The sequence below is a fragment of the Sceloporus occidentalis genome, unplaced genomic scaffold (assembly GCF_023333645.1).
Source record: "Sceloporus occidentalis isolate IW3139 unplaced genomic scaffold, rSceOcc1.0.p SCAF_5, whole genome shotgun sequence".
Taxonomy (NCBI): Eukaryota; Metazoa; Chordata; class Lepidosauria; order Squamata; family Phrynosomatidae; genus Sceloporus; species Sceloporus occidentalis.
The window spans coordinates 40,831,820-40,845,046 of record NW_028316985.1 but is presented as its reverse complement, the minus strand read 5'-3'; the positions used below and the strand labels follow the sequence as shown (position 1 = coordinate 40,845,046).

At 36.2% G+C, this 13,227-nt stretch overlaps 1 protein-coding gene across 4 annotated transcripts in view; it reads left to right on the top strand.

Annotated features, from left to right (window-relative positions):
- The window catches only part of CNOT4 (CCR4-NOT transcription complex subunit 4), a 73,241-nt gene extending 65,560 nt beyond the window's left edge, over positions 1-7,681 (top strand). For 2 of the 4 annotated variants that reach the window (XM_089523845.1, XM_089523844.1), the window contains 2 exons: positions 5,463-5,675; positions 6,362-7,681. In XM_089523845.1, the coding sequence (XP_089379971.1) occupies positions 5,463-5,675; positions 6,362-6,663 (515 nt within the window). In that variant the 3' untranslated portion in view covers positions 6,664-7,681. The remainder of the gene's footprint in view (positions 1-5,462; positions 5,676-6,361) is intronic. The other 2 variants (XM_089523847.1, XM_089523846.1) reach the window with 1 other exon arrangement.
- The last annotated feature ends 5,546 nt before the right edge of the window (positions 7,682-13,227 follow it).

Below are 13,227 nucleotides of genomic sequence, written 5' to 3'. Positions count from 1 at the left end.
ATAAACAGCTTTGGCCATATTCGGATAAGCATGAACTGTCTGCCCCACCTTTTGGTGGTAAAGGTCAGAATTCCCATTTAACATGTGCAGGTAACCACTGAGAAAACTGTAGATCTTTGGGATCCGAATGTTCTCATTGCATCTCTGCTGTATTACTGCATTGAGTTAGAAGGCATTGCTATCAAACCGTTTCCACTTAAACATGGCAAATGTTAAACTGTTTACAAAAATCATCCTGTAAAATAAACTGGGAGTAATGTAACATGTGAATTCATTTGCTTGCCTCTTTTACTGCCTCTTCACTTAAACTAATCAACAGACAATTTTTTTTCATTGTGTTCATAGATTATTAAAGCTATAATTCTGTGCATGCTTGGACACAAGCCCCATTGAATACAGTGAAGCCTCTGATTAAATTTGAATAAAGCTGGGCCATTTCTGACTGTTAACACTGGAGTATTTGATATCTCAGTGAAGGTCATTCAGTGTGGTTTGAAGAAAATCCATTGGGGAAAAAGTAGGAAATCAGAATGTTCTAAACATACTTTTCATTTCAAGAACTTGTTATTAAAAAAAAGAACAGTAGAGTGTGTTCTTTTAAGGCAAGGGCTGGCAGTCATGTAAGTCCTCCAGATGTTGTTGGATGGCACCTCCCAGCAGTGCTGGCCAGCATAGTTTAATGGAAAAGAATGTTGGGAAGTGCAGTCCAACAACACCTGGGGAGCTCCATGATTCCCAGCCCTGTTTTAAGAGATTAAAAAAAATATATATGTTAGTGACTTTCACTTAAGAGAAATACTGTATATTGAATCAGTTAAATTCTTGAATGTGTTTTAGAACCAGAACTGTTTTAAAATAGTTTATTGATAAGGAAAAGATTGTTACACAATCATAATGTAGCATGTTTATTTCTTATTCACTAAATCCTGTATATTCCATTTAAAATCCAGCAAAACAGTTATTCATCGTTTTTTTTCTGTTTTTGGTGAAGTAAACAAATTACTTGTAGACATAACAAAAAGAACTGCAGTATGTCTTCAGTAATGTTCTAATAAATAATCTACTGACTTGGTGCTGTAATCGACTTGCTTTCAAATATTTTAATAGAATTTTTTTTAGATGGAATGCTAAATAAGTAAACATCACTTGAAAATAGTGGATTAATAAAACAAGTTTAAACTGACTGAAAAAAGAAGCCACATGAAGCTGACAGTTGGACATATTTATGACTTTGGGATTTGGTGCACCCTTGGGTGTCATCAGCTTCTTTCTAATAGGCAAAGCTGTTCGACAGCCATACTAACAATGAGCAGGAGGAAGCTGATTAATTCTTTTAGCCAGCCCTTAACATTCCCACTGTTTATCAATATATACACATTTATCAGTATAATTGCTTTAAATTGGATGATGTGCTGCTTCACAAATAGCATACAATATTCCTGTAACACAGTGAGTTTTGAAGAGTTACAAATTGTCCAGAAAATGTTTCAGTGTCACCTGCTATCATCTTTTGTTTTGGCTTCTTATACACCCCCCCTTTTTTTAAGTGCCTACTTAGCAGTTACAAAACTGACAACGCAGCATTATAGCATGAATTCCTGGAACATAAGCGTTTCAAACTTTCCTGGATTGTAAAGACAACAATGAAGGAACACAACTTTTATACAAGTTTTAATATTGACCCTTATCCAGTCATGATCTTAGGGGATGAGAAGTAGTAAGCACTGGATAGATTAATATTAAAGAATAATATTGATTCAAATTAGAGTTGACTTCCATTTAAATACTTTTTGGTTGGCTGAACGATTAGAAGCTGGTCTAATAAAATACATTTGTTTGATACCAAAATTTCAATCACTTTGTGTGCTTTCTGTCTTTGAGATACTGGATGTACAATATAATAAATAAAACTGTTTTATTTAGACAACATAGCCTTTTCATTTCCAACAATGAGTAACAGTTCCTTAGTCTGAACTGTGGCTAGCATTGCCCAGTTTTTCAGTAAGGAAATTGGTATGAGAATGTGGAGGAAGAAATTGTGAAGGGGTTGGCATTGTAGCAGTCTGCTATTCTTTGTGGGAAGAATGCATAATGTAGTTATTAGATGAGATCCATATTGCAAGTGGATGAATAGAATTATTGTTACGGCATGCTTTCATTTGACATAGTTGTGCATCTGCAGCAGTTGCATCACATGAGGTTCTAGCTCTACATTTTATTGGTTATAGCAGAGTCTCTGTACTCTCAGAATCCTCTCTTTATTGTAAATCTCTGGTTCTACCTATCACATGCTGGGGGTTGGCAGCAGAATTGAGTTACCCTACTGTCTTGAGTACTGGGCAGAGAAGTCTATATGACATACTGCTATCTTCCTGCTGCTGTCATTCTTCTAAAATCAGAGTTTTATATCTGACATCTGATTTTCAGGTTTATGTGGCTCTTTTTTGTATAGATGCAGTATAAGATTCTCTGCTACAAAGTTTAGGGTTTTGCCTCAGTTAGCCAGCCTGAGAATTTATTCCAAAAAGATTTAATAATTAAGAGTCAAGCTATGTGTACTCTGCAGCTATTCTTTTTAAACGTTCTCTACTGTGTAACCCAACTGCTCCACTTATAACTTGTACTAATTTTGTAACCTGTGTTTAAATATTTGTTCATTTTGTTCATCTTCTACTATTATATCGCTGCTAGAAACAGATAAATGAAGGGCATTCAAACTTTGGCCCCTGATAATTGGAAATCTTCAGCTGTATGTGTGGCTTCTGAATTTTCACAAGACAAGTGCCATATCCACTTCAATCTATCTTGGCAGTCTAAAAGTGCCGCTGAGGTTCTCAAGAACCTAAACTATGATCTTACAGCCACATATTTGAACAGCTTTTGTTAATAACTGCAATTAATGTTGTTGCCAATACAACATTAAATTATAGCTTAAGGTCAGAAGGGAGTTCATGTTCAAAAGGAGTTCATATTCCGGAAGGTATGAGTGGATCAAGAAGGACAGAACCTTACTGCTCATGTCTTATTTGTGTAAATACTGCATCTACATAGATGATTTATAGTGCCCTGCAGAAGTATAACCTGGAATTAAAATTGATTTAATTGGCATTGTTACCAAATAATGTGTGCACAATACTTAATACCATGGAGGTGCAAAAATATTTTTATTGTGAAAAAATAAATGAAAAGAAACTTGACATTGGCTCATGTGGATTTCTCCTGCTATTCACACCTGTCAGTCAACTGTATTCTGCCTCTCAGTATTGCTAATATCACAGATGGGGCCAAGTGTATTAATAATGGGTCTTATTACATCCAATAAATATCCCAGTTTCCGGAAGAGGTGTAGTCAGTTATGGGAACATTGTATGGACAGTCGAAATAATATTCATATGTGAGAAAACAGAACGTCATTAGATCACTAGCGCTAGAAGGAGTTGTCCTGTAATGGCAAACTCTGTTTTCTCTCTTCGTCTAGTGTGTCCCTACAGAAAGATGAATCACTTCAAATGTTCAGATGTATAAAATAATACAGAATAGCTTTGGTCTTCAGCTTCTTAAACAGTAACAAAGGAGAGTATGAATTCTGTTTGGTTGTAGTTATCACAATATGTACTCCACATGTACACAACAATATTCTTAAAGTATATATAAGTACCTTTTTAGTTAAGAACAATCTTGACAGCATTTTAAATGCTTTTATTTCTCCCCTCATATGATTTTCCTCTCATATGAAAGGCAACTATTATTGTTATTACATTATTTTTATTTATATTCCATGTTTTCCCCAGTTCAAGACTCAAGGCAGCTTACAACAAAGTTTTCAAAGTTTAAAACTCACACAGTACAAAAGTTAAAAAGTAATGGAACTATTAAATTAAAACCAGTTAAAAATATGAATCATAAAAAACACCACACAACATCACAATAAAGTAACAGAAGAAGGCAAATCATGCATGAACAACTGAGCAGTATCTTGTTGGGCAATGAATGTTAAGTAAAACAGACATTACTTTTCCGTTCAAGTTCACACTTCTTTTATAGTGTAAAAACTACACAATGTTTATCTGATTCATTTTGGAAACTGGAATGGACATTGTATAGAACTGGTTTAGGTTAAGTATGTCTTTTTGGATCAGACTGAAGTGCATCTCAGTCATGCATAATTGTTTTAGGAATTGCATTACATCAGTGAAAGAAGGGAAACATTTTGGGAGGGAAGCCATGGAGGATGTTTATCTTAAACTTTGTAGGGATGATCACACAACCATTAGTCATATCATCACACTTCCTTTGCAAAACTTCTCACATTTCTGCTGTTGTATAAATAGCATATGCTTAAACTGTTCTGTCAATTTTAAGCCGTCCTAAATATATATTATTTTTGTGCTTGCTGGAATAAAGCATGTGCCCAGGATTCATGTAGTTTGAGCCTTCTTTTGTCCATAGTGATAAATGGATGCCTGTGGAAGCTTAGGAGCAGAAATGAATGTGATGTCTATTTCCTGTTGATTGTCCCCAGATTCAAATACTTGGAAATATACTGTCTATAGACCTGGAGGTTTTACTTACTTATTATGACTTATGTTTCTTGGCAGGTCTATCCTCCATAATCTTGCCTTTTAAGTGTCTAACTTAACAGCTATTGACTATTCATCATCACATCATCTGATGATGATTCTTCCGAACCTTATGTTGAGTATAATTCAAAGAGTGGTCTGTTGATAGGATTAAAACCAAATTCAAAGAACTTCAGAGAGAGAGAGAGATTAAAACCTACTTAATATTGATAGCTGTCCACTTCTTTTCCTTAAAAGGTAGCTGTTCTGAAGTTAATAGAGATGAGTGTGATTGTTTAGGCATGTGGCCCTTCACATTAGAGCAGACTGACATCCTTCTGAAATATTTCAGGAATTTCCTTTCTTCATACATTCTCTTTGCTGAACTAGATTCACCCACACTTCAGTCAATATGTACTGTCTTTCACTTTATCAAAGTACAGTGGATGTGTAAGATTGTCTCAACTAATTCTGTTCAGGGCCTGTAGCACTATCTTGCATCTTCTTCGTTTAAGTAGGGAGCTGTTAAATCTCCTGCACCCCTGCAAAGCTAAAAAAATTGTCACTGGGTAGGGGTAAATTTCATATGACAAATGTAGTGATTTTTCTAGCTCTAGATGAGTCACTGTATTCTAAACCACTGAGGTTTCTGCTCCAATTTGCTGGGAAAACATTTAGTTTTTTTCCTCCACAACATGCTTAAGAATTACTGCATTCTATGGCAGCTCAACATTCAAGCTCCATCTTGGTTTATCATCATTGTCCCATTCTCTTGATAGGGAACCAGTATTAAATGCTTAGAGAACCACCATCTTTCACTTAAAACAACATCTGTTTCTAACTTCAGCTTTTTATTTTCTATCTTTCATTTTCTTTTTTCTTTTTTGTTGATAAATCTCCCAGACAACAACAGTTCTGTAGAGAGTTTAAATATGAAGGAATGGCAGGACGGGCTAAGGGCACTTCTACCGAACATTAACATCAGCTTTGGTGGACTGCCCAATGCTTCTTCCCCCTCCAACGCCAACCACAGTGTACCAACGTCCAACACTGCCATCACCGACAGCCTGAATTGGGACAGCCCTGGCAGCTGGATGGACCCCGCAATCATCACAGGTAACAATTTCTCACTCATTCAGCTCCACTGACAATTACCAAGTGCAAAATTGGCACAAATTGACTGGTACTTAAAAAGAAAATCAACTCCATGCGGTGGTCTCTTCCAGCTTCCACTCACCAAACTTTCAAGAGGCCCAGATATCTTTTGGAATAAACAAGCATTAGTCACCTATCACTTTTTCTGCTGCATGCCCCACATCTTTCTTAGAGTATCTTCAGGCTTAAATAGGTTCCCTTGTACTCTGCTGGCATGCCAGTCTATGCAACACACTTCTTGAGGCACCAATTAACTGGACTTCTTTTCATTCAAAAGGGACATACTCCACTTGTTTATAAAGCTCTCTTATAAGGCTATTTGTGTTTCACTTGTAAAGGGGAAAGCGTGATTTGGAAAATTAGTAAAGAGAAGAAAAGTATATGATTTTTTAATAGAGTGAGACTGTAAATGAATCTGTGTGGATGAATGTCTTGGTGAGTGTGAAAGATCATCTAAGTGCAAGAGCTGCTTGGGAAAACTTGACTGCTGACATGTTTGTAAAACTGTTACAACAGTCCTTTGTGCATACTAATAATGTTTTCTTACCACTGCTGTTGCTTAAGTTAAGCTGACCTAATTCACATTAGAAATTCTTGCTTACTCTGACCTAACCTCTTTCTCCTCCTATGTTTTCTTTTCTTCCTAGGTATCCCAGCCTCCGCTGGAAACAGTTTAGACTCCCTTCAAGATGACAATCCACCACACTGGCTAAAATCTCTTCAAGCTCTCACAGAAATGGATGGCCCTAGTGCTGCCCCAACACAGACCCCCCACAGTAATCCCTTCAGTACACAGATTCCTCTGCACAGAGCCAGTTGGAATCCCTACTCCCCTCCTTCAAACCCTGCCAGTTTCCATTCTCCTCCCCCAGGCTTTCAGACAGCTTTCAGACCCCCCAGTAAAACCCCCACAGATCTACTACAGAGCTCAGCGCTGGATCGTCATTAGGAAAAGTTCAAAAACATTAGAATTGCAGGAATTGCCCCACTCAGACTTCCTATATCCACCCATGGCCCCTCCTCCATGTCTTTCTTTCTGAAGAAGCCAGTTCCTGATCAAAACTCTTCCCACCAGCCCCCAAATGCAATGCAATCACAGGGTCATAACCATATCATTTTTGTTAAGTTTTTCTGCTGAGCCAGTGTTTGACATACACTGTTTAAAAACTATTTCTAAGAAAAAAGAGAGAGAGAAATCAAAGTGCATAAAAAGAGAGTATATTCACAAATCTTTTGCACACAATTACTTTAGCCTAGCAGAAAATGTCAAGTTGACAGTAGAGAAAATATAAGATTCAGAATCAAATGCAGAGATATAAAAGCAGTCTAATTTAAACAGGAGATTCAAGTTATGGGGAGAAGCAGCGACATAGCCTTTATTTTGCATTCTGTGTGTTGATATCCAGGGAAATAGCTTTTTTCCTCTCTTGGTAGGGTGGGACAATATTGTCAGTAAGAGGTTTGTCACAAAGTAGATTGAAGGACAATTTGCCTATAGAGATAACTGACATGTTGCCAAGAAGTGGTTTAACAGAGGGGATATATTTTTTTTTAATTTTGGCTTTAGATTTCAAGTAAACTTAATGTTTTAAAAATATTCACAGATTTAATACCTAGCATATACATGATATAATTGTAAGCAGCTGAAACACGAGTGATATTTACTTCAGTCTTTCTGTCTCCTTGTCAGTCTCTCTTTCTTTTTTAAAAAATTCACCTGATTAAAGCACTCTGGGATAGCACTGCATTGGGGCACATGATCACCATCAGGAGCGCAACCTTTGACGACCTCTGCCTGCAGCTTTTACTTAACCTTGTAGTTTCTGGACGTTTGTGCAGTATTGAAAGACAGGGAAAAAAGAAACAGATAAAATTAAACATGGTTATAACCTGACGCTAAAACTAAAAACAAGGAAATGTACCTCTTTCTTCAGAATTAAAACTAAAATCTTAAATAAAACAGAAAACTTGATGACAACTTTTTGAGAGTTCTCCTTTTTTTGGTTTTGCGTGGTTTTTCTCAGTTCCTGTAAAAAGGTTGACAGCACATTCTAATATTCTGTTCATGGGGCTTTTGTTGTCTCTGTCTAAACCCTGCCATTTGCTTTTCTGTGCCATATTTCATCCTGGAGTTTTTTTGTTCTTTTTAAAATATTTCCCCCAAATTATCCCCTGCTTTGTGTCAGTGCATTGCTATGAGTTTTTCAATTTTTACAATATAAAAACTCCAGGAAAAAGAATCCATAACAGATTACAACACAGCTTTCCCCATAATATCACCCTGAATACACCCAGTATCATCTAGTGATTTCTAGGTAGAGCAAAGTACAAATCCTGCCTGAAACTGGAAACCTGCTGTCAGTCAGGGTTGGTGCTGTGGGTTAGATGGCCAATGATCTAATTCATTATAAGACAGCTACTGTATCTATGTTGTATCTATATTAGTTTAGTGTATATAAAGATGCTTACTTTGTGAGCAATGTTTAGTATATCCCCACTTGTCAAATCTTACTGATTTATGATTATGTGGGGTTGTGTACATAGTTTTAGAGCATTTTGATAAATCTTTTAATATAATCAAGGAGCCAATTGTGTTGGATCCAGATGTAATGTTCAACAAACAGAAGGGCTCATTCTTTTCACACAAGACATTTGATCCAACAGAGGAATCATCTTGGTGGAAGAAGGAGACTTTCTCCATTTCTTTCCTTCTCCTGCAGGCCACGTGTGCCCTCTGAAGAGATGTTCTTGAGGGTCCTCCAACCATGTGGACTAGATTTCCAGAATGCAGGTGTGAATGTGAGGAGAGAGACCACTGACAGAAGTCATTTAGTTGTCTTCTGGCAGAAGTATCATTTCATTGTTGTTTGTCACAGGATCATTCCTCTAGTAGGAATATATTGATCCAATCCACTGATTTCTGTTGTTCTTATGTTAGAAGATCTCTGACCATTCTCAGTATATTGACAATGGGTTAAGTTCAAAGCTAGGTACAGTTAGAGTTTGTTTTTGACTTAAGGTGACCTCCATGATGCTCTGTTATGGGCAGCCCTGCTCTCGGTCATGGTTTCCTTGACTGACTGAATCCCAATATAATGTGTTCTTCTTTTTCTACTGCTGCCTACTGATACCTAGATACCAACCACTGAAATGAATGGCTGCATATTCTTAGGTATAACTAACTGAATTTAAATCAGTGAGGCAATTTGCATCACAGAAGCCAAATTCAGACAGCAATCCTGGCCCAATAACTATGCTGTAATGGCCTGGGACCAAGCTATGAACCCACACAGTCCTTTTCTTTCTTTGCTCACCTTGTGAAATTGGCTTCAAGGAAACCACATTGATTTATTACACCACAATTTCCAGTGATGTCCAAAGCAGGAAAAATCAGAATATGAAGCTGAGCACATGATGTGAAGAGGTAAGGAAAAGAAATATAGCACATGTCTATTCTAAATAAACAAGGTTTTGGTTTTTTTACCAGAATCATGTCAAGTTACAAGTTTTGAAGGATGTATCAGTTCTTCATCTTGAACTTGATTTCCCATGTTCCTCATGGCTATGTGTTTTAAGATCCAATTCTGTTCTAGAACTGCACGTTATCCCAGAAGGAAATAATAGCTTCATCCAAAGAGAACATCCAAAGACAAGCACATGGAATCTTTATGAGAAAGAACCTGTTTTAAAATGTGAATTTGGCATTTTGGTGCATGTATATTTCCCACGGAATACTAAAATCTTTTGAGTTACCCAGCCTGTATAATATGATGCATAGACCCATTCCTGAAAGATATCTGATTAACTGATAGCACTGTCTTGATCTTTGACTTCCTGAATATTCATTTCACCTTGAAGGGTTCGGCTCACTTGAAGATCACTCAAGATTGATTGAAATAGATGAAGGACGAGTTTCGTGGGTGTTTTCTTGTAACCTATCTGTAGAGTTGTCAGCTTCTGCACATGCAGATTTTCACATGAGAGAATAAAGTGGAAGCTGTCACGTGAGCTGACCCTAAAATACACTATCCTTTTTAGTTCTCTTATTTCATTATCTGTTACTCTGGATGTATAAACATGAATGAGATATATAGGCTAACTTCAAAGATATTTTTGAAAATAGGGCTATCTGTAGTTAAAGTGAGTAAGATTTGTGGGGGAAATAAAATAATTTCATATTTATTACATATCCAGTTACATAGTTTTCTACATACCTTTTTTATAAAAAAAACAAATTTCTCTAAGATTACGACTGCAGTTATAGTAAACTAGCCCAGTAAGGAGATTTATTTGTTCCTTTTTAGGGAAAATGAACCATATTTTAAAAATCAAGCATTTTTAAAATTCCCATTTTATTTAGTCTACACATTTGACATAAAGAAGGCTTACCTTCTTGGTGATCTTTTCTAAACATTTGTTGTGAATTATGTCTCAATGTATTTATGGTTTACATCAGACAGCTATGAACACACTGGATTTTCTGAAGGATGCTGTCATATCTCAGTCTCTGCTTCTGTTTGTACATGGATAATACTTGAATGTATAGACTTTTGTAATACCCTCAGAGATGCCTTGAGTTTCAATTTTTGGAGAAAGGAGAGGATAATAATAATAATAATAATAATAATAATAATGATGATGATGATGATGTGTGTGTGAACCATTTTAAATGCTTGTGTGTGTGTGCATGTGCATACTTTTTCCTAAGTAGGATTATGTTTAAAATTCTCTATAAATGGTTTCTACATAGAATTAAATATATAGGCAGTTGGAAGTTAAATAAAAGTTAACAAATAATTTTATCCAGTGCCTTGGGGCTATAGAGGTAATACCTACATTAATGTAGTCATCTAGTCAGTTGGAAGAAGCTCCTACCATCTTCTAAAAGTCTTGCACATTGCACAGCTCAGATGATTTAACCATGATCAGTTATTTCTAGGAGTTGTGCAGCTGAGGTAATATTTTTCCCAGCTTATTTTGAGAAAACTAATTAACTGTAGGTACATCTGTTCAACAAGTAGATAGTGGAATGTTTACTAGAAAACTAATCTATTGTCTGGACAAGTGCATATGCAACTTAAGATAAATGCTTCTTGTAGATATTAATAGACAAAGTGTAGATCTTTTTCTGGTAATCATTTGAATGGAAAATTGAATTTTTACCAAAAATGTTTATGGTAAGTGTTTGACATATGATTTATACAACAATTTTTATGTAGCGGTAGGTAATAAACATGCTTTTATAGTTGTCCTGTTAATTATGATCAGGATTCTCCACGCTTCCCTTGCTTTTGTTGATAGCTGCATGCCTAAATGTAGAATGTATGTATTCGCCCCTAACTACAATGGACCATATTTTTAAATTTAAATAAATAATGACTTCTCAATTTTTCCTATTCCGATTATAGTCTCTTCATAATGAATTAATGTAAAACAGCCTTTCCCAAACCAGGGTGTACCAGTTATTTAGGACTACAACTCATCATCATCTCTTCCTATTGGCACTGCTTGGTAAACCAAAACAGCTGGGCCTAAATCCAGTTACTGGTCTCAACTGAAGTAGACATATTGAATCAACATGATTTACATTAATATCAACTCACCATTCAGCAATTTCTTTGGGATTAGTAATTGGCTTTAGCCCCTTCAGGGCAATGGAAGTGGTGAAGATTGTTGTAGATGGCAAATTCTAAATATTTCTGAAAAGTTCAGGTTTTAGCAAAGTCCTACAGAAGCACATATTGCTTGCAATGCATGATTTAAATGGGAACAAAGAAGTTAAAATCTTCTTTATTGTATTAATTTACCATGAATACAAACTTCAGAATTTTAGAACTCTGCATCTGGAACAGCTGAAATGTAGAGACTGTTCGTTTTCTCTTCCATAGCTATAAGGTGAATAGTTACTCATTTTGTGTTAATTTGAATCCTTGCAAAATGGTTACTTAATATGTTCTATAGTTTCTGTTCTGAAAGTATAGGTATATTCCTGATAATGATTTAAGATTCTCTTGTCTCCCAATTCCAAAGCAAATCCATCATACTGAGAGGAGTCTTTATATGCCTGCATGGGGTTCGTTTTACTTTTTGTGCCTTGTTTTCAGGCTTCTCTATCAATAGGTCAGTTGGATTATGGGTACCACATTTAAATTTCTTAACATAATCCTATACACATCTACTGAGAAATAAATCTTGAGTTCAGTGAGACTTACTCCCAGGTAAGTAGGAATGGGATTGCAACTTGATGAGTGAAATTACCATATGGTTAAGTCAGCAAAACTAAAGGATCTTATATTAGACATACCATGGTATTAAAGCATGTAATTCTTAGCTGAGCTCTGTATTCATTGATCTCAATAGGAGGAAAGTCTTGCTGCACTATTGTGCCTTACTGAGTCAGTTCTGCTTTACCAAATGGGTATATGTTTCTTGAAGAAATAAGAACTACCATACTAATGTTCATATCTGGTGTTTCTGGTTTCCTGACAGAGGCTTATGTCTTATTTTTGTCTGTTTGTTTTTATTGAGGAAATTTGGGAACTTTTAATAATATGCCCTATATGTAGGACAATACTTAAATAAAAATTAAATACAAAAAGAAGATTTTTCTTCTTTGGAGGTTTTTAAACAGAGGCTGGATGGCCATCTGTCTGGGATGCTTTGATTGTGAGTTCCTGCATGGCAGAATGGGGCTGGACTGGATAGCCCTTGGGATCTCTTCCAATTCCATGATTCTATGATTCTATATTTTTCATCACCCCCTATTGAATACTATCAAACCTGAAGAAGTTCTATGGAAAATTAGAAAGCTTAGTCACAACCAAAAATTTTCTTGGTGTCTTCAGCATTTTCATTCCTTAACAGCCAAAGACAGCTACTTCCCATTTTGTTGTGCTTGTGTTAGATGCAGTGGCATCACTAGGGGTGTGTGGGAAGTGCGGACCACACCAGGTGTCACACTAAGGGGGGGTGACATCACTCTCCTCAGACATCTGAATTTTGCAAGAAATGGGCTGTGGCATTTGCCTGTATCTCTTTAAAATGCTAAAGAGATAGTGTGAGTGGGGTGGGGATCAGTGGGAGGGGAAAGGACAGGCCCCAGGGTTTTGTTTTTTTAATCCAATTTTTAATTTTAAAAAAATCACATTTTACCAAATTTTCACTTTTTCCACATAAAACTATATATATGTAAACACATTTATTCTGTGTGTATAATATCATAATTTTGCAAGTTGTTTATGTCACAGTGATTACCTTTATATTCAGTGGAAATTATGATTTATAAGTAAAAGAGTACAAAAAACATTACTAAGGATTCTGAATGCTGTGGTATGGGAGGAAGTCAATGTAGGAGTGACACAATGAATTACCACACCAGGTGACATCAACCCTAGTGATGCCACTAGTTAGAGGTACACTATGTCCACTTCCTTTTGGCTCTTCTTGTCTTCAGTTGTGCTGTTTCAACAGATCGTTTTTAATGAGTCACCACCCCACTTTATAGGAAGATGGA